The sequence below is a fragment of the Castor canadensis genome, chromosome 19, assembly GCF_047511655.1.
Source record: "Castor canadensis chromosome 19, mCasCan1.hap1v2, whole genome shotgun sequence".
In the NCBI taxonomy this organism is placed as follows: Eukaryota; Metazoa; Chordata; class Mammalia; order Rodentia; family Castoridae; genus Castor; species Castor canadensis.
In genome coordinates, this window is record NC_133404.1 from 38,685,236 (window position 1) to 38,706,733 (window position 21,498).

The 21,498-nt window shown below is 38.5% G+C and overlaps 1 protein-coding gene across 3 annotated transcripts in view; it reads left to right on the forward strand.

Moving 5' to 3' along the window:
- Positions 1-21,498, forward strand: part of Agbl1 (AGBL carboxypeptidase 1) — a 780,759-nt gene that overhangs the window by 170,889 nt on the left and 588,372 nt on the right. For all 3 annotated transcript variants that reach the window (XM_074061490.1, XM_074061492.1, XM_074061493.1), the window contains one exon: positions 5,903-6,056. In XM_074061490.1, coding sequence (XP_073917591.1) covers positions 5,903-6,056 — 154 coding nt within the window. The remainder of the gene's footprint in view (positions 1-5,902; positions 6,057-21,498) is intronic.

A 21,498-nucleotide genomic window follows, 5' to 3' on the forward strand; every position in this document is an offset into this window, starting at 1 on the left:
TTCTCCTATTGGCCTCAGTTGCTTTTAAAGTATCTGCTTTAGTTTCTCTGCGTTAAGGGCAACAAATGCTAGCTAATTTTTTAGGTCAGACTCCAGCATTTGTTAGCATCCCACATCCTGCAAAATCCACTTCGGGAAAGGCTGTACCAAATTTCCTTTTCTAGTTTTTAAGCCTGGAATCTTTTTTATTTTTTGGTACTGGGGCTAGGACTCAGAGCCTCATGCTTGCTAGGCAGGTGCTCTACCACTTGAGCCACTCCACCAGTCCCCCCACTTCCTTTCTTTAGCTTTAGTTGTTTTTCAGGTAGGGTCTCACATTTTTTTCCCAGGACTGGCTTCAGATCAGGATCCTCCTACTTATGCCTCCTGCATAGCTGGGGATGACAGAGGTGTGCCACTATGCTCAGTATATTGAATAAGATGGAGTCTTGCTAACTTTTGCCCCGAGCTGGCCTCGAATCCTCCCAATCTGTGGCTACCTAGCAGTTGAGATTACAGGTGTGAACCACATTGCTCAACAAGAGCCTAGAATCTTGAGAGTAATTGAGAGGCCAGTTTCAGTCCCAGTTTCAGTAATGAAACTAGTGAGGGCATATTTCACCCAGAAACTTGTAAAAGTGGTAAAAATAATTTACTTAAAAATCCAGCATTATCCAAATCTGTTTAACTAAGGTGCTGGAATTTCCCTTTTCCAGGTTGACTTAGAAAAATGGCTGACCTTCTGATGGGGATATTTCCATTTTGGGCTTTAGTGAAGATTTTCAGATTGATTTTGTTTTTAACTTATGAATTGCTTTAGTGAGCTGCTTTTAGGAAGATGTTTTTCTTTTCCCTAAATAGTCATTTTCTTTTTGCTGTTTTAAAAACCATTTTTACTTTATTCTAATTTTTTGTCTTTTGATTTTACTATGTGCTTTAAATTTTATTTTGGATTAGTATACATCAATAACATGAAGGGATTTCATTGTGATGATTCCATACATGTATACAGTGTACTTTGAACAAGTTCACCCCCTCCATTATATTTCCGTTTCTTCCTCCCTCCTCTTTTTTTCTTCTTATTGTTTTTGGTGGTACTGGGGTTTGAACTCACGGCTTTGCACCTGCAAAGCAGGTGCTCTACTGCTTGAGCCACACCTTCAGTTCATTTAGTTTATTTTGCTATTGTTATTTTGGAGATAGGGCCTTGCAAACTATTTGCCCAGGCTGGCCTTGAACCATGATCCTCCTGATCTCAGCCTCCCAAGTAGCTAGAATTATAGGTGTGAGCCACTGGTGCCTAGCTCCTCTCTCTTTTTTTTTTTTCAAACAATGTTTGGTGAGTTCTATGATGCTGTCTGCATATGTATATATGTAGCAATGTAGCAGACTTTTAGTTGTAAAAAATGTGATTTAATACAATTTCTCCTTTTTTTGCAAAATTTAGTGAATTTTAATAGCCTTCTATATGACTAATTGTTGTCATAATTTCATGGATGTTTGAGAAAAATACAACAAGGACTGATGCTATTCTAAAATTTCCCACTTCTAGTATAATTTTTTTCTTCTTCTGAAGTTTTGTTACATATTTCAATCTGTGTTATTTGATTCTGATGATTTATGAGTTTTATATGTTCTTTGTGAATTGTGCCCTTTATCAAAATAAGATTTTAAAATCCCATTTAATGCACTTGATCTAGAATATGACTTTGTCATATATTACGACTGCCATGCCTGCTTTAATTTATGTTTGCTTATCCTTTTAGTTTCAATATCTCTCCTTAAAAATGTTTGCGTGGAGGCAAACTAAATAAAGAGATAATTTAGAAACATTTCTCATACGCATTATGCCATGTTAAAGGCACTTGTTATATACAACATGCATTAGAATTTTTAAAAAGTAATCTGAACATTTTTGTCATTTAATAAGACCGATTAACCTGTTTATACTTATAAGATTTTTATTGTTATGTCTGTCATTTTGGTTTATGCTGTTTTCCATGCTTTGATGCAATCTTTTCTTTCTTTTGTTTTTTTTATGCAATGGGGACCATATTTTCTGTGATTTTCCTTCCTTCCAAGTGTTTATAGTTCTGCTAGCACTTCCCTTTTGGCCCTTAAAGTCACATTTTTCTCCATCAACAATAACAGCTAACATGGAGTGTTGTTACATACACTCCATGTTATATACTTTTTATATACATTATACACCTAAATTATAGCAACCACTGCATGAGGTAGGTAATGGTATTTTTATATACATTTAAAAGATGAGAAAACTGAGTCATGAGGAAGTTAGGTAGGAATTTACATGAGTTTCCCGGAATTCACAGCCAGACTCTAACCCCGGTCAGTGTGACCCAGGTACTTGCCCTTTCAGCTTTCTTGCTACACTGTCTTTCCATTTTCAAGAATTAAATATTACTATACACCTATAAGTTGGAAAAGTTATTGTTTTAATTTACTCCTCCCTCAGATTTCTTTTTAATTTTATTTTAAATAAAATTTTGAAAATATGTACTTCCTTTCTAAAGAATTATTTGTATTATTCAGTAACCCTGTTTTAAGTAGTCATTTAGACTTAAGACCTTGTTCTACTGAACTTTTGTTGTGTTCTTTTCTATTGTTTTGACTTTGGGGCAGCTGATACATGTCTCCAAATCACTATTTTCAATATAGATAAGGTGATGTGTTTCCTGGGCTCTTGAATATTGGGTGTGTTCATGAGCAAACTCTTGGCTAGATACAGGTTTGCTGGATGAGTTTCCTTTCTACTTTCAAACCCTAAGCAGTATTTCATTTCCTCTGGCATCTAGTGTTCCAGAAGAAAGTATGAGCCAAGAATGATTTTTTTATGTGTAGATACAGATATAATAGGTTTATTTATGCACAGAGATACGCACCTAGGCACACATCAAAATACACACACAGTTAAACAATAACCTTCATTATAGGGTAGGTGCAAGCCCCATTCTGTTCAACAATGAAAAGTGGAATTGAATTTACACTGGTAGTCAAACACGCAAGAGTAGGCCTTACCGGAAGCCAAGCTTGTCCATAGAAAGAATATAGGGAAGACAGCAACAAGGTATATCTGGACAGGGCTTAGTTAAGGTCTTTAGATTCCCAGGTACAGTTTCTCTTGCTTGACTCACTCTTCATGACAGAATTACGTGGTCATGAGAGAACATAGGTCAATCAGTCTAGGAAAGCCATCAGCCCTGGGGTGCCTTCAGTTTTACTTACCTAAGACTGTTGGTGTGTGTGTGCGTGTGTATATGCACAGATCGTCATCATCTCTCCTTGTGGGTATGTGACTACCCAGCCTCTAGGAAAGGTCTGTCAAAACCTGGTACTTGCTACCAATGAAGTACAAGGGTCAGATATGTGGACCTTGGCTGAATTCTTATTTGTCTTTAAACCAGGATAGACATGCTCTTTGTATAAGGGAATTGTAATTCCGTTACTTATGCTGGCTCCCTGAAATATCACCAGAACAACCTGTTTCTAAGGCAGAGTTGAGTATATTGCTTATTTTGGCATGGCAGGCAGAATAATGTCCCTGCAGAGATATCCTTATCCTAATCATCAGAACATGTGAAGATGTTACTTTACATGGTAGAGGAACTTTGCTGATATGATCCAGTACTTTGAGATGGGGAGATTATCCTAGATTATTAGGTTGGGCCCAGTGTAATCGCAAGTATTCTTATAGATGAAAGAATGAAGTAAGAGAGAGAGAGAGAGAGAGAGAGAGAGAGAGAGAGAGAGAGAGAGAGAGCCAGAAAAGGAGATTGTGATGCAATGGATTTAAGGTTGGAATGATGTGACTTCTGGATTTGAGGAATGAGGAAGGCACCATGAGCCAGGTAATGCAGGTGACCTCTAGGAACTGGGAGTGGCAAGGGGACCTTCATCTCCTCCTGAGGGATTTTTACCCAGTAAGATCTATTTTGGGCTTCTGACCTCTAGAACTATAGGGTAACCTACCAAATTTGTGTTGATTTGTTAAAGCAGCAAGAGGAAGCTAATTTACTTGTCAAGGAAATCTAATATACTTGGTAGTGTCTCAGAGGAGAAAGGACAAAATTGGGATATTTATTGAAACTTTAATGTCTAGTTTAAAGTGGGCTTGGTTAGGATTAGGTGAGGATCATGGTTTAAAATTGGTAGATACTGTAAGGCAAGGATTTTGAGACAAGGCATTCAAAGAGTCTCAGTTCAAAGCTTGTGTTGCTTTTTGTTGAAGAGTTTTGATGGGTGATTCATGGGATGAATACTTATTTGTAATTTCTATTTTCATGGGCAAATGTTTTCTGGTTTTGTAACATTCTGTTGATGAAGGTGGAGCAATAATGAGTCCTGGTAACGTGAACATCAAGTCATAGGTGAGTAAATGACTTTGGTTTTCAATTTTAAGGAGGATATAAGTCTGTGACATTTTCACGCATCCCTGAGATAAGGAGGAAAGGTCACAGAATCATCTGATACTCTCGTCCTTCCTTGAACCTGTACATTTTCCTTGGAACTTAAATATTTCAATAGAGTACAAACAGGTTTTAGTGTATTTCTATCCAAATGCTGTTTGTTTTTTTTTTTAAACTTAGTTTAGGACATTCTTTATCTTGTTTCATGGTGTATTGGTTTTCATTTCTGGCATAACAAATGATCGCAAACTTAATGGCTTGAACAATAATTTCCTTAACCTTATTGTACTTTAGGTTAGAAGTTTGACACAGGTCTAACTGGGCAAAGGCCAAGGTATTATGTTGTGTTCTTTCTGGAGCTAAGTGGTGGTTGTGGTGGTGCTGGGGACACATTTCCTTGCCTGATCTCCTTCGCAGATCATGCTTCCTGCCATCTTCAAAGACAGCAATTATAGCCAGTGTGCTCTTTCTGCCATCTCTTTGGTTCACTGAAGCCAGAAAAGGGTCTTTGCTTTAAATCACTTGTCATTAGATAGGCCCCAACTGAATAATGTGTTTAGTACATGTAAACACTTTCTCTACCTTTTGAGGGCACTACTTCCCTTTCAATAACATATTTATGAATAGTTTATGACTGTTTTCATAGATTCTTGTGTGTGTTTGTTTCATTTATCTAGCAGGCTTGTTAATTGTCAAAGAATAAGGTGGGTAGTAGTTTCTTCTTGGCTCTGTTAATATCTGTCTGTAGTGAAAACTTTAGATCTTAAGCTGGGAAGATGATTTTTGTACAATGATGATCTTGTGCTGAAAGGGATAGCTCCTCTCTCTCTGGTTACTGAAGTCACTGTAACCATACAGGGGTCACAGGATGCAGAGGGAGTAGGAGATAGCTCTAGCCTGTTTGTGACTAGTTTCACTGTCTTGGTTAGTGAAAATACCTTTTGGGGTCTTAAAGAGTGTTAGTTGTCCTAGTTTCAATGGCTCATCCATTTTTGTGTGATTCTGTTTTTTTAATGAGTATGTAAATGGGCAGGTATGGTGGGAAAAGTCTATTATTACTGGTTGGGCTTACTGTTAGCTTAGCTATTGCTTTTGTTTTCCTTCAAAGTGCTTGTAACTCTTTTTTATTGTGTGGTCCTATATGCAGCTGGACCTCTGGCTCTCGTGTTCCCTAGTGCTCTAGGTGTGCTGTGTCTCTATGGTAACCACACTCTTCATATACGTGGTTATGGGAAGAGTGCTTTTCTTCTGTCCTCTTGCTTGCAGTGCAACTTGAAAACAGGGCTCTATTATGCTGATGTATGCAAGAAAGATGCTTTCTGATCAGTCCCACTAAACTTCTCCTGGGAATAGCTCACTTTTAATCAAGCAGATTAGGTTAACAAAATTACTTCTCAATTATGAGGATTTAGCACCTGTAAGCTCTTATTGCTATTTGCTGTTACTGATATTATCAAATATTAATTATATGTATGGTTGTTTTATTTCCTGTCTAGAGTCACCTTGATATCCTAGAAAAAAGTATCAACCCCAGGCAAGTCTACTTCCGGCAGGATGTTCTCTGCCAAACGCTGGGAGGGAATCCATGTCCATTGGTGACTATCACAGCCATGCCTCAGTCTACCAGTCCTGACCATCTGGAGCAGTTCCGTGAGTAAAATGAGGACCTTCTTGGAAGATTTGGCTAAGGGTATCCTTGACAGTGTGGGGAGAACTCTTTCCTTTTTAGATTAGAAGTTTTGTAAAGGGTTGGAGACTTGTCTGTATTTGTAAAAATATACTCCTGACTCTTCTTGGTATGACACAAAGGGTAAATGTTAATGTCACTCTATTGCTAAAGAGAGAGAAAATGAATTGCCAACTGTCAGGGAGATGAAATGGCTCACTAGAAGAGAGAGCAGATTAATAGTGACCATCACTTCCTCACCCAAAACAGAACCAGAACTCCGAGTCACATTTTCCAACTTCTAATCCAGGGACTTTTCTCACCATGCTTATTGCCGTTATGTGATTCTCCATCAATCTGGAGAAAGGAAAGGAATTGGAAAGGAAGGAAGCAGAGTCTATGAGCCCTGGCTGAAGAATTCCCTTGATAACTTGAATACCTGGATCTGAAGGTCTGAGGATGTGAAGGAGGCTGTTGCCAAGAACCAAAGCCACACCAAGCACACAGTCACAGATATACAGACAGACATGGATGCACACAGACTCAAAGACAAGAGGATGTAGATACACAACTTCCTTTTAATATTAGAGTCCTCAGCTTTAGTGTGACTGACTTGTCACCAAAAAGCTTTTGAAAGTGGTTTCTTTTTTTTTTTTTTTCATTTTTCTTTTATTATTCATATGTGCATACAAGGCTTGGTTCATTTCTCCCCCCTGCCCCACCCCCTCCCTTACCACCCACTCCGCCCCCTCCCTCTCCCCTCCCCAATACCCAGCAGAAACTATTTTGCCCTTATTTCTAATTTTGTTGTAGAGAGAGTATAAGCAATAATAGGAAGGAACAAGGGTTTTTGCTGGTTGAGATAAGGATAGCTATACAGGGCATTGACTCACATTGATTGAAAGTGGTTTCTGATATAGCCGCAGACCTTAGTGAGGCAAGAAAATCCAAATAGAATGGGGAATACTTTGCAATAAAAAGAAGTTTGGGAGATGGAAGAAAAGACTGAAGAATAAAAACCCTGCTAATTTATCCCCAGAAGATACTACCTTACCAGATGAAGTGCTAATGGCCTTCAGGTAACTCCTGGGATATGAGATGTAGTATCTCACACCCCTTCAGCATCTGACAATGGATGCTTACCAACCTGGATAATAAACAACTAATTATCCCATCTGAATTAATGAGGCCCTAAAATGCTTTAATGAATAGTAAGGGATTTTTTTAAAAATCCTCTTATGTGTTTTATGCATTTAAGAGCAATTTCTCCAAAAGTCACAGAGCCCTCTACTCAGCAGATGAGGGTGCTTGGGAGTAATCCTTCCAGGGCAATCTTCATCAGATAATTATTTACTGAAGAAAGGGGATTCATGTAAGTCTGTGTTTTGTAAGTTCTGCTTCTAAAAAAGGAGGTGAGCAGTACCCCAATGTGTAATTTTGATGTGGAGGTGCCTCTGTTTTTGTATGTTTGTTTATGCTGACATTGGTGCTTTTGTTGAGGTTATAACTACAGAGATCTTCCTTAGTTCGAGGACTAGAAACATAACATAGCATTCTAAGGAATAATTCAGTTAAAAAAAGAGACAGAGAAAGAAAAGGTCTAGTATACTCTTCTATAAATCAAGAGAGGCTGGTTTCTGCTTGCTGTCTGTGTGATTAGTTATAACACAGGTATACTTTCATGTATCATTATAGTTTTTTTCTCTAAAAACATATGCTAATAGGTGTGCTATTGTCCATCTCAAGAGGTACTGTGGACAGGAGTAGGGAGGGCTCCTAGGTTCTTCACATGAATGCTGCTTGTTTTCTTTTTGTCACTTGCAAGTGATAATCATTGAGTTAGGTCCTGAAGAAACCAGGGTTCTGACCCAGTTGTAAGGACTAATTAGGGCTGTCTTCAAGGGCATGTCCCCTGTGTACTTGCAAAGTCCCCTGCTTAGAAGAATAATGCCTTTTGATTAATCTTCTTCCATCACCATTGTGAAATTCTTTAAACAGTTTCAACCAGGTATTTGGGGCAACATAGATGGAACTCGAGAACATTGTGCTAAATGAAATAGGTCAGACACCGTAAGACAAATACTTCCCAATGTCACTTATAGGTAGAAGCTTAAAAAATGGGTCTCATAGAAGTAGAGACCAGGACAGTGATTATTAGGGCCTGGGAAAGGTGCAGGGGAAAGGAGAGATGGAGAGAGGATGGCTTAGTGGGTATAGAGTGCAGTTGGATAGGAGGGATAATTCTCATATTCTTTAGCATAGTAAGGCAATATAGTTGACAACAATTAGTTGTATATTTAAAAATAGTTAGCGGAGAGGATTTCGAATGTTCCCAACTCAAAGAAATGATGAATGTGTGAGGTGAAGGATATTCCAATTAAGTTGGCCTGACCATTGCAGGTGGTATACATGTATTAAAATTTCACCCTGTACCCTATAAGTGTGTAAAATTATGCATTAATTAATTTTAAAAATAAAAAGGGCTTGAGCAAAAACATATAAAAATAAATAAACAATTAATAAAACAGTTTTGGCAAAGGGCCTTGCGTTTTCATTTTGCGGTGGGTCTTGCAAATTGTGCAGCTGGTCTTGGGGTGACTGGTTTTACTGGTTTCAGTGATGCATGGGTTTGATGACATAGTAATAGCCTTGGTTCTTGGGGGACATTGTCTAAAATTAGAGCACTGTCCCAGTGTCAGGAGAAAGGACAATAAAACAGGCAAAGGAAAGTACAGTAGAGAAAGATACTTTTATTGTGAAAAGGAGGTTTTCAGTAGAAGTGACAGTACACCCCTGGAGAGAGATGTAAGCCGGCAATTTGGAAAGTCTGACTGCCTCACTTGTGACAGCACACCTTAAGGACTCAACTGACTGTTGTTTGGGTCTTTTGTTCATCAACAGGGTCAGAAAATCTGTCACAAACTCTTGGGTTTGCCCTTAACTCTGCCTAAATGGGGCAGGACATATGCCCATGTGTTCTGGCTGTGGGGCCTCCATAACAAAACCCAAGGTACTTGCTACATTTGGAGTGTCTCAGATGTGGTCTTTGGGGCCTGTTCCCTTTCCTGCTCATGTCTGGCTACCTGCGTACTCAACAGAAGGTTATGCAATTAGAATGTGGCAGAGGCTGATACTCTTTCATATAACCACCCTCGCTTTCCAAATCATGCAAGAAGAGCTTCAACCGTTTTGCACATTCACTGGAAATCTTGTGTGAATTGTGTGGTTGATTGGTATCTTTCCTCTTATGGATTAATTTCAGGAACCCTCAGTTTATAGATGTAGTAAGTGGAACTCAGAGAGGATAACAATGCTGGTGCCAGATTTCAAACCTTGTTATTCTGATTCCAGAGTCCACACACACACACACACACACCCCATGTGAATATTCCATCAGAATATTCAATATCAATATGTGATTTCACTCTGTGAACCAGAGCTTCCTCTCTTCCTCTGTACTATGTCTTCTAATTATTAGAAAGTAGTTTAGTTGTTAGAGTAACTCGTGTTATGAATGCACCTCAAATATAAATATTCTACTCTCTTGCTGTTCACGATGAATTTCATTTTCCTTTCTTTATCTAATGGAAGCATTTTCATGGCTCCATGTTTCAAGCACTGTGGCAAGAAAAGGGGTCAGAAGATTCTTTTGGCTGGAGAGCATTTTCTCAGATCTCTTGTACCCGCTGTACAGAGCTGAGATTGTAGGACCTAGTCTATAGTGTTGGGAGCAGAGTCTCAGCCAGCTACATAGTAAAAATCTTGCAGGGTAGTTTGTAATACACATGTGAACATATGCCATTGCTGTGTCTGTAAAATAAAGAACCCGGCACAATATAAACACTGTCTACCTTCCAAAGTGCAATTAACCATGCCTGTAATTCAGAAATAAAACCACTTAACTTCCTTTGAACCACAGAATGTGGTGTATTGATTTAGGAAGCGAACACAGCGAATGGGCCAGTGGCTAAAGATCCTTTGCCTCCAGGCCTCCCTCTAGGTGAGCTTAAAATGTCTCACTTGCTTCTTCCCTCCCAGGCTCTGGGTCAGCTTCAGTCAGGTGTGGGTTGTTTAGCTGGGATTTGGCCAGGTTTTGTTTCAGTGGCTGCCCCTCCCTCCTCAGAAGGAGCGCTTTGTATACCGTGAAGCTTTCTTCGCATTATCTAAGATTATCACTTGAGTTTTATTTTAGAAACCAAAGAAATAAGGGCATGACTCTGGGGTCCAGGGAGAGCTCCCCTGAGGGTTCCCCTCGTGGTTTGGTCTAAAATCCCAGATCTGGAATCTACTGAGGACAGTTTATTGATTACTTTTAGTTCTTTTTCAGGTCTGGGCTCCAGAGAGTCTCCCAGAAGTATTTATTTGGCTTGAGTTATTTTTCAAAAAGCATTTTCTTAAAAAAAAAAAGTTATTTTCCTGGAAGCATTTAGCCTTACTTTCTTGATAAATATATTTTTAGTTCAGTAGTCACCAGGTTTGCTGGCTGTGTACTTTATCACTGTTTGCAGACTTGGGGATGTCACCTCTTAAAATGCTCCCAAGAGAGAAGACTCATCACTTTCCTCTTTGAGTCTTGAGCCCTCAAAGCCAAGATCCCACAGATCTTCAGTCACATCACTCTGCTCTTTTCTGTGGGAAGTTTTTTGAGAGCACCACTGAAGCCATTGTGGAAGAGACAGGCTGGAGAAGTGCATGAGAAAGGGCGGTGGCCACAAGAAGGTAGAGACCTAGGCTTAGTGTGGGAAACTCTTAGGCATGGATGGGGCTCTGGAAATTTAAAAGTTCAGGCCCTTTCTAACTTGTAAAATCTGGAATGTCAAAGGAGCTCAGGACATTTGGGATCTGCATAGCAGAGAGTGAATTAGGAGGAGTGAACAGAATCTAAGGGAATGAGACAAAGGCTCCAGCAGATTGGAACAGAAGGTATTTCAGAAGCTGGTTGGGGGACAGATAGATTTGGTTGGCAAGATCAATCCAGGAAACTGTTTCCAGTGCTTTTTGAGCTCAGTCCTCATAGGTAAATGGTGTTCTGGCATTATTATACTTATATGTGAATACATTATATGTTAATAGGTACTGTGATTAGCAGACTTTTAAATATGCAACTTCAGGTAGAGAGTGGAGGAGTTAGCTTCAGTCTGTGTACTCTGCAGGAAGAAAGTGTGTGTGTGTGTGTGTGTGTGTGTGTGTGTGTGTGTGTGTGTGTGTGTTGGGGGGCATCTGGTTCCTGGATTTGAACTGAGAAAACCTGTGAAATTTAAGTAAAACTAGACAGTAATTTAAAGTAAAGAATGTTTTGGTGGGTGGAGGATCATTATCCAAATTCCAGTGGAAGTGGAGCGTCTTCTTGGGGGTCATTGTTTATCAAAACCTGGTGCAGAGAGTGATTGTATATTTTCCCCAGACTCAGCCATTCCTCAAACCATTTCTGCTTCTTCTCACACAGAATGTGATGCCTTTATGTGGGAAATACTCTTATGACCTCTGGACCTCCACATACTTCCTGTCTTTATCTTCATTTATCAGATGGCCACTCACTTAAGGAAAATAACCAGCCTTGGGCCAGGATGGTAGTAAGTGGTCACTGAAGAATGAGAGTCTAGGCCCCAACCCCACATTCTCAGTTACCCTGCCCTTTGGATATGCTCTCACTGGAAATTTCCCCAGAAATACACATGATCAAAACATGCTGTTTATTGAAGATTGTCACCTTTTCCATTTTCTCCACAGTTTCCTACAGCTGAATATTTTGGATGTCTTTAGGCATTTCTGCCCAGAGACAGTTGGGTCCCATTTTATTTTGGAAATCTGAGTTTCTGTGATGGATGCTTCATTTTCTTCAGGATCTTTTTGCCAAATTTGACATGTATATATTTATCTTCTATAACAACATTATCTTGACTTGTTCTTAAGAGTTACCTGCAACAAGGAGCTAATTTGTGAGCATTTTCTGAGGAAAATGTTATTCTCTTATTAGAAATGCTCGTTCTCTACGTGAATAGTCATGATTGGTTCACTAACTGGTGAGAAGCTAAGAAACAACAAAGCTTGATAGGAGGGGGTGGACTTGCTATTTTTGCAATCCAAGGTACCTCCACCCTGCATTTATTATAATGAAAAGAGCAGGGCATAACCTTTATATGTCTATGGAGGTGAGATAATCTCACTCTACTGGCTTGGACTGCCACTGCTCACATACTGTGATTTCCAGGGGGCCTGGGGTAGGGGGAGGCTAGGGCTGCATTTGCAGTACCTTTCTCTTTTTCTTTTGCTTAAAAATATTCTTCCAACAGCAATGTTCTATTCAGCCTGCCATTATGCTAAAAGCTTTTCCTTGGAAGACAATAGCTGTTCTCAGAAAAAAGATTTACATGAGGTCCCGAGGGTGTAATAAGCTACCACAAGGCACCTGCCTCCGGTTGGGAGTTGTCACTTGTAAGTGGTTTTAAATTAGAATGGAGTGGAAAAATACACAGTTACAGAATTCCCCTTTTGGCTTCTTCACAAATCATTTTCCATCCTCTTTGGCCTTTGTCTCTTTTTGAGACACCTGATCAGGTATGAAGAACAGAGCTTTCCTTTGGGGAGGGTTAGAAGGGATGACAGTAGTCCAAGTAAAACACAAACTCAAGTGAAGTGAAAACCTCTCAGCTTGGAAATTCCTGGAGGTTTTTATTTATTTATTTATTTTTTGGCGGTACTGGGGATTGAACTTGAGCCATGCCCAAGTCCCTTTGTGATTACTTTGGTTTTTAGATAGGGTCTTGCGCTTTTGCCTGGGCTGACTTGGACTGTGATCCTCCTACCTCTGCCTCCTGAGCAGCTGGGATTACATGTATGTACCACCATGCCTGCCCCCTTCATTTTTAACCTTCCAGAGACATGTAGGGCCAAGTAATACTACAGAACTTTAAAACTTAAAATTCAAGTCCAGATTGCTCAGTTGCTGGTAGGTGATGGAGCTCAGGGAAGAGAACTGACCTGCTTAGATAACTCAGGTAGTGGATGGCGGAGGTAGCCTTAGACTTCTGGCCCCCGGCCTCCTGGTTAAACTGTCCTTCTTTTCTTTCTTATATAGTGCTGTTTCTGACAAATATTTGTACTAAAAATATTAACTCTAAGAGCATAATGTCTTCTGTCCCTGGAAATCACTAATAAAAGGAGTTAGAATTAGAGAAACTGACCTGTACCCTTTATTGCCTTGGGATTTCTGTCTCCTCAAGCAACACCAGGGCAAAGAACCATGGCAGATATTAGGAATACAAAGGTAAATATTATTTAATCCTTGTCATTGAGGCACTCACAATTTACTGGGAGCATGTATGTGTGTGCGTACATGAGCATGTGTGTGAAAATCTTATAGCCAGGTTATTATAATACAGCAAGTTATACTACAACAGAAAGCTAAACAAGTATAGTGCAGACACAGAGAAAAAAGGTTTTATCTGCGAGGTAAAATCAAAGGGACATTTATACTCACAATGGTAACCTGCATAAACTCTGTGCACACAGTGGTCTTATATTGACAGAGCTTTCCTTTCAAAGAAATCTCAGTTGAGAATCCAAAATATATTTGTAAACAATCAGAATCTTTCTTGGGTACATGAAAAGGAGAGTATATAAAACACAGCCAAACCATCTTAAGTTTGTCTTTCCTCATCCTTTTCACTGTTGTTTATCTGCATGCACATAAATAGCAACTCACAATAATATCACCCTACTTTAATACAATTCCCTCAAAATTTCAGGACATTTAAACAGTTTGAATATCTTTTTTTCTGCTTCCCATTTTGGCTTGGTCACTTGAATAAAAGGAAGGACAAGAATTGTTTCTTCTTCCAAGGCTGGTCGAAAGAAATGGGAAACACAATAAAACCTAATAATTTAATAGCTTTGTTTAAATCCTATCATATAAGTATTTTGCTCTTACAAAATTTTATACAATATAATTTGGTCCTTCTGGTTATCCTGTGGATTAAGGAAGAAAATAATTGCTTATATTATGGATGATAAATCCAAGATTCAGTACAAATGACATTGGCTCTGACAAAGTCAGACTTGTACATTCTGAAAAGTGAGGTGGTTGTCTTGTCAGGTAGAAAAAGGGTGTGCATGGGAAAGGAACCCTGGACATGACACTGTGAAATTTCAGGGTTTCTGATCTATAGGATGGTGGATTGATTTGGGGGACAGAAGATAAGGTGGGAAGGATAAGTTGGACTAAATTGTATGTGATTGTCTTTTCATGTTAGGAAGCCTCTCTTGGAAGCATTGGTGACCTAATGCGATGTAAATAGATGTAGAGGAATGCCAAGATCAGATTTGTTTGGGAGGAAGGTCTTGTGGCAATAGAGAAGGAAGCAGGGTAATGATGATATGATAGAACCCAGCACAGAGGAGCTCTTAAGCATTTTTGACTGTGGGGCTCAAATCTTGGCTGTGCCATTTATTAGCATTATAACCTTGGAAAAGATGCTTGAACACTTGTCTCTTGGTTTCTCCATCTATAAACTATGGGTCATAATAATACCTTTCAATCTATAGATTATAAATGGCTTAGAACAGTGCCTGGTACATAGGGAATATGAAAAAATATTAGCAATTGTTGGTCATCTATATGGCTGATGAGATTCCAAAAGAAGATAGGTCTAGGGAAATGGGAGCAAAGGTTCTAAATTTAGGAGATGGGAGTAAGAAGTGAGAGGTGTTAGTGATTTATTGAAAGTAGGATGGTTGCTAAGAAGTTGAAGTATTTTTACTTTGGGTGATATATAGATAGTTTAATGTCAGCAAAGGAATATATGAGAAAGACAGCAAGTCAGTTGTGGGGAAAATGAGTTCATTTTTGGAAATGTTCATCTTTAAAGACCTGAAGATTTCATGAGAACCCAATGTAAGCCTTGTTATAAATCTAATATGGTATAAAATATAATCTGCTTCACAGGGAAATAAAACAAATTTTGTATTACCTGAGTAATTTGCTCAGTTAGCAAGGAGACTAAAGTTGTCTTTATGTGGTTATTGTACAAGAAACATGAAATATATTTCATCAGGATCAATCCCCAAACATACTATTCTATAAATTTATTCACAAGCTATAATTATTTGCATGTTTTAAGGTAATGACGTATTTACAAAGTGTTTATGTATGAATAATGGTTCCACATACCCCCTTGAGGGAAGAAAAAAGGTGTTACATTTATAATCTTCATTTTTATTTTGATGAAATTGAGGCCCTGAGAAAGTAACATAGTAAGAGCCAGAGGGTGGATTTATACCAAAACCATTTGAATCTCAAAATCCAGTACAGTGACTTCTGAATTCTATTGCATCTTTCAGCTGTGCAATAATGAGGGAAAATCCTTTACCTTCAAGATACAGTTCCCTTTATGTATGAATAATTGTTTCTACAACAAATAATGTATTCTTAGCTTCTCCAATGGGTTGATATTAACATAATAAACCTTATTACTTTAGTGAACTCTAGAGTTCATTGCGTCTACAAGAGCTGCATACCTTTCTTACCTCTATCCTACCCCTTTGTCAATATTTTTCAAGCATGTTAAGCTTATTTCTATTTATTGAACACAGCAACCTATCTGTCTGTCTTGGACCTCTGGGTTTTCTATTTCCTCTGAGTCCAACTCTTTTCCTCCATATCTTTTAATGGTTGGTTTCTCCTCATCATAAATTATGTCAGCTTAGGTCAAGAGAGCCTTCCGGTGTCACCATATACAGTGCCATTCTCCTACTTGAAATCTGTTATATTTTTTTTGTGGCCCTTGTTACTGAGCTCGGTAAAAGAACAGACTGTATGTATTTTTTTCACCATTGTATCTCTAGGAACTAACACAGCCTCTGCACAAAATATGTTCACAGCAAACACGTACAGAATAAACACACAAAACCCTTGCACCTGTTCTTGCTCCAGCCCACAAACAGGACCATTAATCACACTGGAAAAGTCACATCTTTCTTTAACGGTTCTTAGTGTCCCCAGGGTAACTTAAGTGTGCTCATACAGCAACTGCTGACTACAGTCACTATTTATGGGCCACTCTATTCTTCCTCTGACCCTTGGTCTTCTTTTAGCTGTCTTTTCTATTTGCAGCTGTGAAAAGAACCCTTGACACTCATTTCTCGGTGCACAGAGTGACTGTATTTTAGGTAAAGGTAGAGGGAATAACACTCTTTAAACCTGTGCCACTCATCTGCACTGCCTAGTACTCAAGACTGCCCGAGTTTCCTATGAAAACAGCTCCTTCTGCACAGGCGGGATGGGGATCAGAGGGCAACCCATGCCTCCGTGATCTACTTGCATTTCTTTCTCAGGATCCCTATAATCAAGACACAAACACCTAACCCAAACTTCTCATTTGTCTTCCATGTTTATTAATGGATGACCTGAGGGGTAGGTCATCACTAAACTCCCAGTTCCCAGACAAATTCAGAATACCAGGCACTCTGATATATTTCATAGAAAACAATAGGGCTTTGTCCTATTGTCCTATTATCATTAAAATATATAGTTTTTATGCAACAAAGCAATTGATTGTTTATGGTTATTTACTTGTGTAGAAAGAATATAAAACCATGCTACAAAAATCTAGCCCCAGATTCAAGATAGTAATTCCATCTAAGTAAAGAAGTGGAAATGGAAAGGGGAATGGGTTTTATAGCTATTGAGGAGTTTGTGTTTCTTTAAAAAAAAATGCTCTACAATATGGCAAAATGTTAACAGCTTTTTTTTGTTGTTGTTAACAGCTTTTAAATCTGGATAGTGGGTAGATGTATGTCTGTCACATTATTCTCTGAGTGTCTTCAATTCTAAATTTCATATCTAAAATTTGAGCTAAATTAAACTAAAAAGTGCCAACATACCATCCTTGTTTTAAAAAGTGGTTAGAGTTTAAAAAAGTGACAGTCATTCTACATTCCTCCTGTTAATGTTCCTTGGACAACTGCTAATGATAGGTCCATGTGTTTGCTTTAGTACACAAATGCTCACACATGTGCAAAAACACTTACACACAAACACATGAACTCATACATACAGAGACTTGAAATTTAGATTAAATGATCTTAAATTAGCTTCCTTGACAAATCTTCCTGTTGAGGTCCAAATCTCTTCCCTATGTGTTCTGAGAATTAAGTCACACCGCACTCTTTGCCACCAATTTGTACTCCCACAGAGCACAGGATTTTTCCTCCATAGCCTGATCCACAATGCATTTATCAGTCTTTTACATTTTTGTATCTACTCGTTTCTTTAAAAAATATAAATGCCCCAAACCGCTACCATTTCAGTGTTATTTTAATCTGAATTTCTTTGGGCGTCTTAGGTGGTCTATAATTAAAATGTTTGTTATTTATAGTTCTTCCTTTTGAGTTGCTTATTTTTAAAATCATTTGTTTAATAATTTATTAGATGATTTTTTTCTGACTGATTTATAAGGAGTTCTTCACATATTAGGAGTAGTTTTTGCTAATATTTAGCAAATATTTATTGCATATCTATCATTGCCCTAAACCCAGGGAATATTTTTCTTCTAGTCTGTCACTTCTTTTTAAATTTGTTAACTTTCTGTTTATTACCATGAGGTCTAACTTAGTTGTCTTTCTAATTTTGCTTGTAAGAATAATATGCTAGATGATAAGTTCCTATTTTAATGATGATGAAAATAAGAGCCAGTGACATGTGCATAGCAATTAAATGTGGATCCACAAATCAGATTGCATGTCTTCTGCAGTTAGACAAAAAGCTTTATAGTTAATGTCATGCTTACAAAAGAATTGATATAGAATAGAGGTGTAGATTTAGGGACAAAATTAAAATGGATATCCATGAATACACCACCCATCTTAAGAAATATAACATTACCCATATGTATTTTAGCTTGTAGAGCATTTTCCCCAGTTGTATGTATTCTTACTGCCTCAGAGTAATACGATCCTGAATTCCATGTTAAATGGTACTTTTCTTTTCTTTATATATTTAAATCACGTGTTTATATATATCTGACAACCTACTCTCGAGTTCGCCTATTTGGAGCTTTACATGAACAGAAACATACTGTATAATTATATTTATATGTGTATGTGTATAAGTTGTTCATTTTGTTAAATACATTTTTGACTTGAGCTATGTTGGAATTGACATTCGTTATTCATTGCTCTATAATTCTCCTATATATGAAAGTAAATCAATTTTTCTTCCCTTAATTTGTAAGTTGAAGCCTCAACCCCCAGTGTGATTGAGTTTAGAGAAAGGGAGTATTTAAGGACAAATGCAGTCATAAGGTTCAGGGCTATGATTGAATTAGTATCCTAATAAGAAGAGACATGAGAGCACTCACTCTCTCTCTGCCCTGTGAAGACACAGAGGGAAAGTGGCTGCTTGCAAGGCAGGAAAGAGAGCCCTCACTACAGTTTAAGAACTGGGAGAATAAACTTCTCTTGCTTAAGCCACCCAGTCTATTTATTGCTTCTAAGTTTTATGATTTTAGGTTTTAAGTTTCATTCTTTGACCTATTTTGAGATGTTTTTTAAACATGGTGTGAGATCCAGCTCCAGTTTCTTTCTACTACTTGTGGCTATCCAATTTCTCCAAACCATTTATTAAAGAAACTATCCTTTTTCCATTGCCATATTCATTGCAATTTTGATAAATATCAATTGATCACAAATTCATGGATTTCTTTTCTATTACAATTGATTTGTAAGTGTGGTTTTTATGCCAGTAACATGTTGTTCTGATTACTATAGCTTTGTAGTACATTTTGAAATCAGGTGCTACACACTACTGTACCTAGTAGCAATCAGATTGAGATGGGGGGGGTGGTGGGACTCACTAATTTTTTGCAGGGGCTGACCTTGAACTGTGGTTCTCCCAATCTCAGCCTCCTGAGTAGTTAGGATTACAGGCTTGAGCCACCATTGCCTGGCTATGTTCTGATTTTCTATTTCATGATTCAATCTTGTTGGGTTATATGTTTCTAGCAGTTTATCTGTTTTAGATTAAATGATTTGTTGGCATAACTTGTTCATAGCAGTATTGTATGATCTTTTGTATTTTTCTTGTACCAGTTTTAATGTCTTGTTTCATTTATAATTTTATTTAAGTCTTCATTTTTCTTGCACAATTTGAGCTAAGGTCTGTCAATTTCATCTTTTAGTTTCATTGATCCAGAGATTTTTGTCAGACTGTCTGGTGTGGTCTACAGATAGGCTTCCTGCTGGAGTCTTTGGGCAGGTGCCTGGTGTCTAGGTCAACAGGTGTGTGGGGTCTGGAACCTAGACTTTCTGGGGTCAACCTGAAGCTCGAGTCTGCTGGGATAGATCTGGATCCTGGGCCTTCAGGAGCAGGGGTCTCCCAACATGAACCTGTCCACTGAATCTCAAAACTTTCCTGAAGGCTGGGTCCACAGGGCCAGACCCACTGCCTGAGTCTTCATAGACTCAGGCCTGGACTCTGGGTTCACTGAAGCCTGGGGATGTGGGGGTGAGCACAAGCCTGGCCTGAACAAAGCATCTGTACTTGCTTCTGGGAGTCACCTGACAATGCTATCATTTTGGAGTGAAACTAGTCTCTACCTCAGATCTTTGGAGCTACAAATGGATTATGAATTCAAATGTATGTGAGTGCTTGCTTATTATTTTAAATTCCAGGGAAAATTTGAGATAAAGTTGTTTTTGTTCTTTCCAACTGTGCATTGAGGCAGAAGGACCTTTGGGCTCATGGCTTTATGCAAGGGTCTTCTACTGGATCCCCTGCTATGGGTGGGTACTCTGCTGCCCTCCTGGCTTCTGGTGTCTCTTTTAGTCTTCAACGCAGAAGGCCAAGGTCTCCAAGGTTTTGTTGAAATGCTCAGGGGAAGAAATGCTTTGATGCTTATCCTCCAAGGTTGCTTTGCTTTCGCTTTGTTTTTGACATGTACAGATTTATTGTTTCAGAACAATTCAGCAATGCATTAAGAATGATTTTCAGAAAAATATTTTAGCATTTCTTATTTCATTTGAAGGATTGTTCAACTATTTAGTCTATTATTCTGCACAAAATGGGAGAATACCAGTAATCTTACTCTTTGATCTTTCTAGTTCGCATGTTACCTCTTTCCATTAGAAAAGAAAATGCAAGTCTAGTTTTAAAATTCATTGGTAGATAATGTGAATTGGAATTTGAAATAGTATATCTGCTATTCTATATTTTGAAATAACATTGTCTCTGATGAAAAGAATACCTTTTCTCTTATGATTCTTGGAATATTTTCCCCTAGCAGACAGTAAGAATTTTAGTGAAAGAATATTGAATTTCTGAATTACGATTACAACCAATGACCAGATTTTCTCCAGGACTTTCTATTTCCTTTAACATAGCAGAAGAGTGCTTTTTTTTTTCTTTCTGGTTTATCCAGAAGTATCTCCTCTATCTGATTTCAATCACCCATATCCAAAAGTTATAAACACATGTTCATGACTGGAACCCTTCCTTCTATTCTGTGAGAGGGAAATGAACAATATGGCAGCAAGGACTTCCTCCCACCTCAAAACAAGACACACACAGTCCCAATGTAAGCCTGATTTACAGAATAGTGTAAATTCTGTATTACACTTCTACCTCACTCTTCTTGAAAATAGGGACTGGATGGAGTGGAGGAAATCAGATACCAATGATATGGCAATTTCCAATTTGTTTGGGGTGATTTCCCACTGTCATTCCTGCAAACCAAGTTACAGAAATTAAGTCATTTGGCCAGACAGTCTCTTAATAAACAGCAGTCTCTTGAGGCCATAGCTAGGAGCTCATGGCATTGATTCCAGTTGTAAGAGAGCTTCAGAGGCACAGGTTATGAGCTGAATCATTGGGCACATTAACTGCCTGAAATGTAATAATTAAATGTACATACATAGCCTACCTTGGTAATGATTGAGTGACCGCCTTTGCCCCTCAAGCTGGTTAGCACAACTGCTCCTTTTCCTGTACCAGGTGATCACATCAACAGCTCACATGCCACAGCTCAAAGGGACTGTGTTGCCCTAGTATCTTGTTCCCTCCCCACAGCTGACATTCTGTGGCTCATGGAGCAGCAAGTCCAGGTGGCAGCTGTGGAGTTTTGAAATTCTAGAATTTTATAGGGCAAGGCCATCTTCAACCCATTTAGAAGTGGCTATTCATGAAACTGACATGGTAAAGCCCTAATTAGAAAGTCTAGCAGGGCTCCCTGTACCCCACGATGCTTCAACAGAGCTGTCACTGTCTCCCCTCAGGCAGGATCATTGGGCTGGAACATTGAGCAAAAAACATTTTGTTCAGTGTTCATCATAAATAACTCCCATCATTAGCACTCTGACAAGTGAAAGGAGGACCGGCATGTCAAAAGACACGGATTTATGCATCTTTGCAAATGATGAGTGAATCCAAAAACT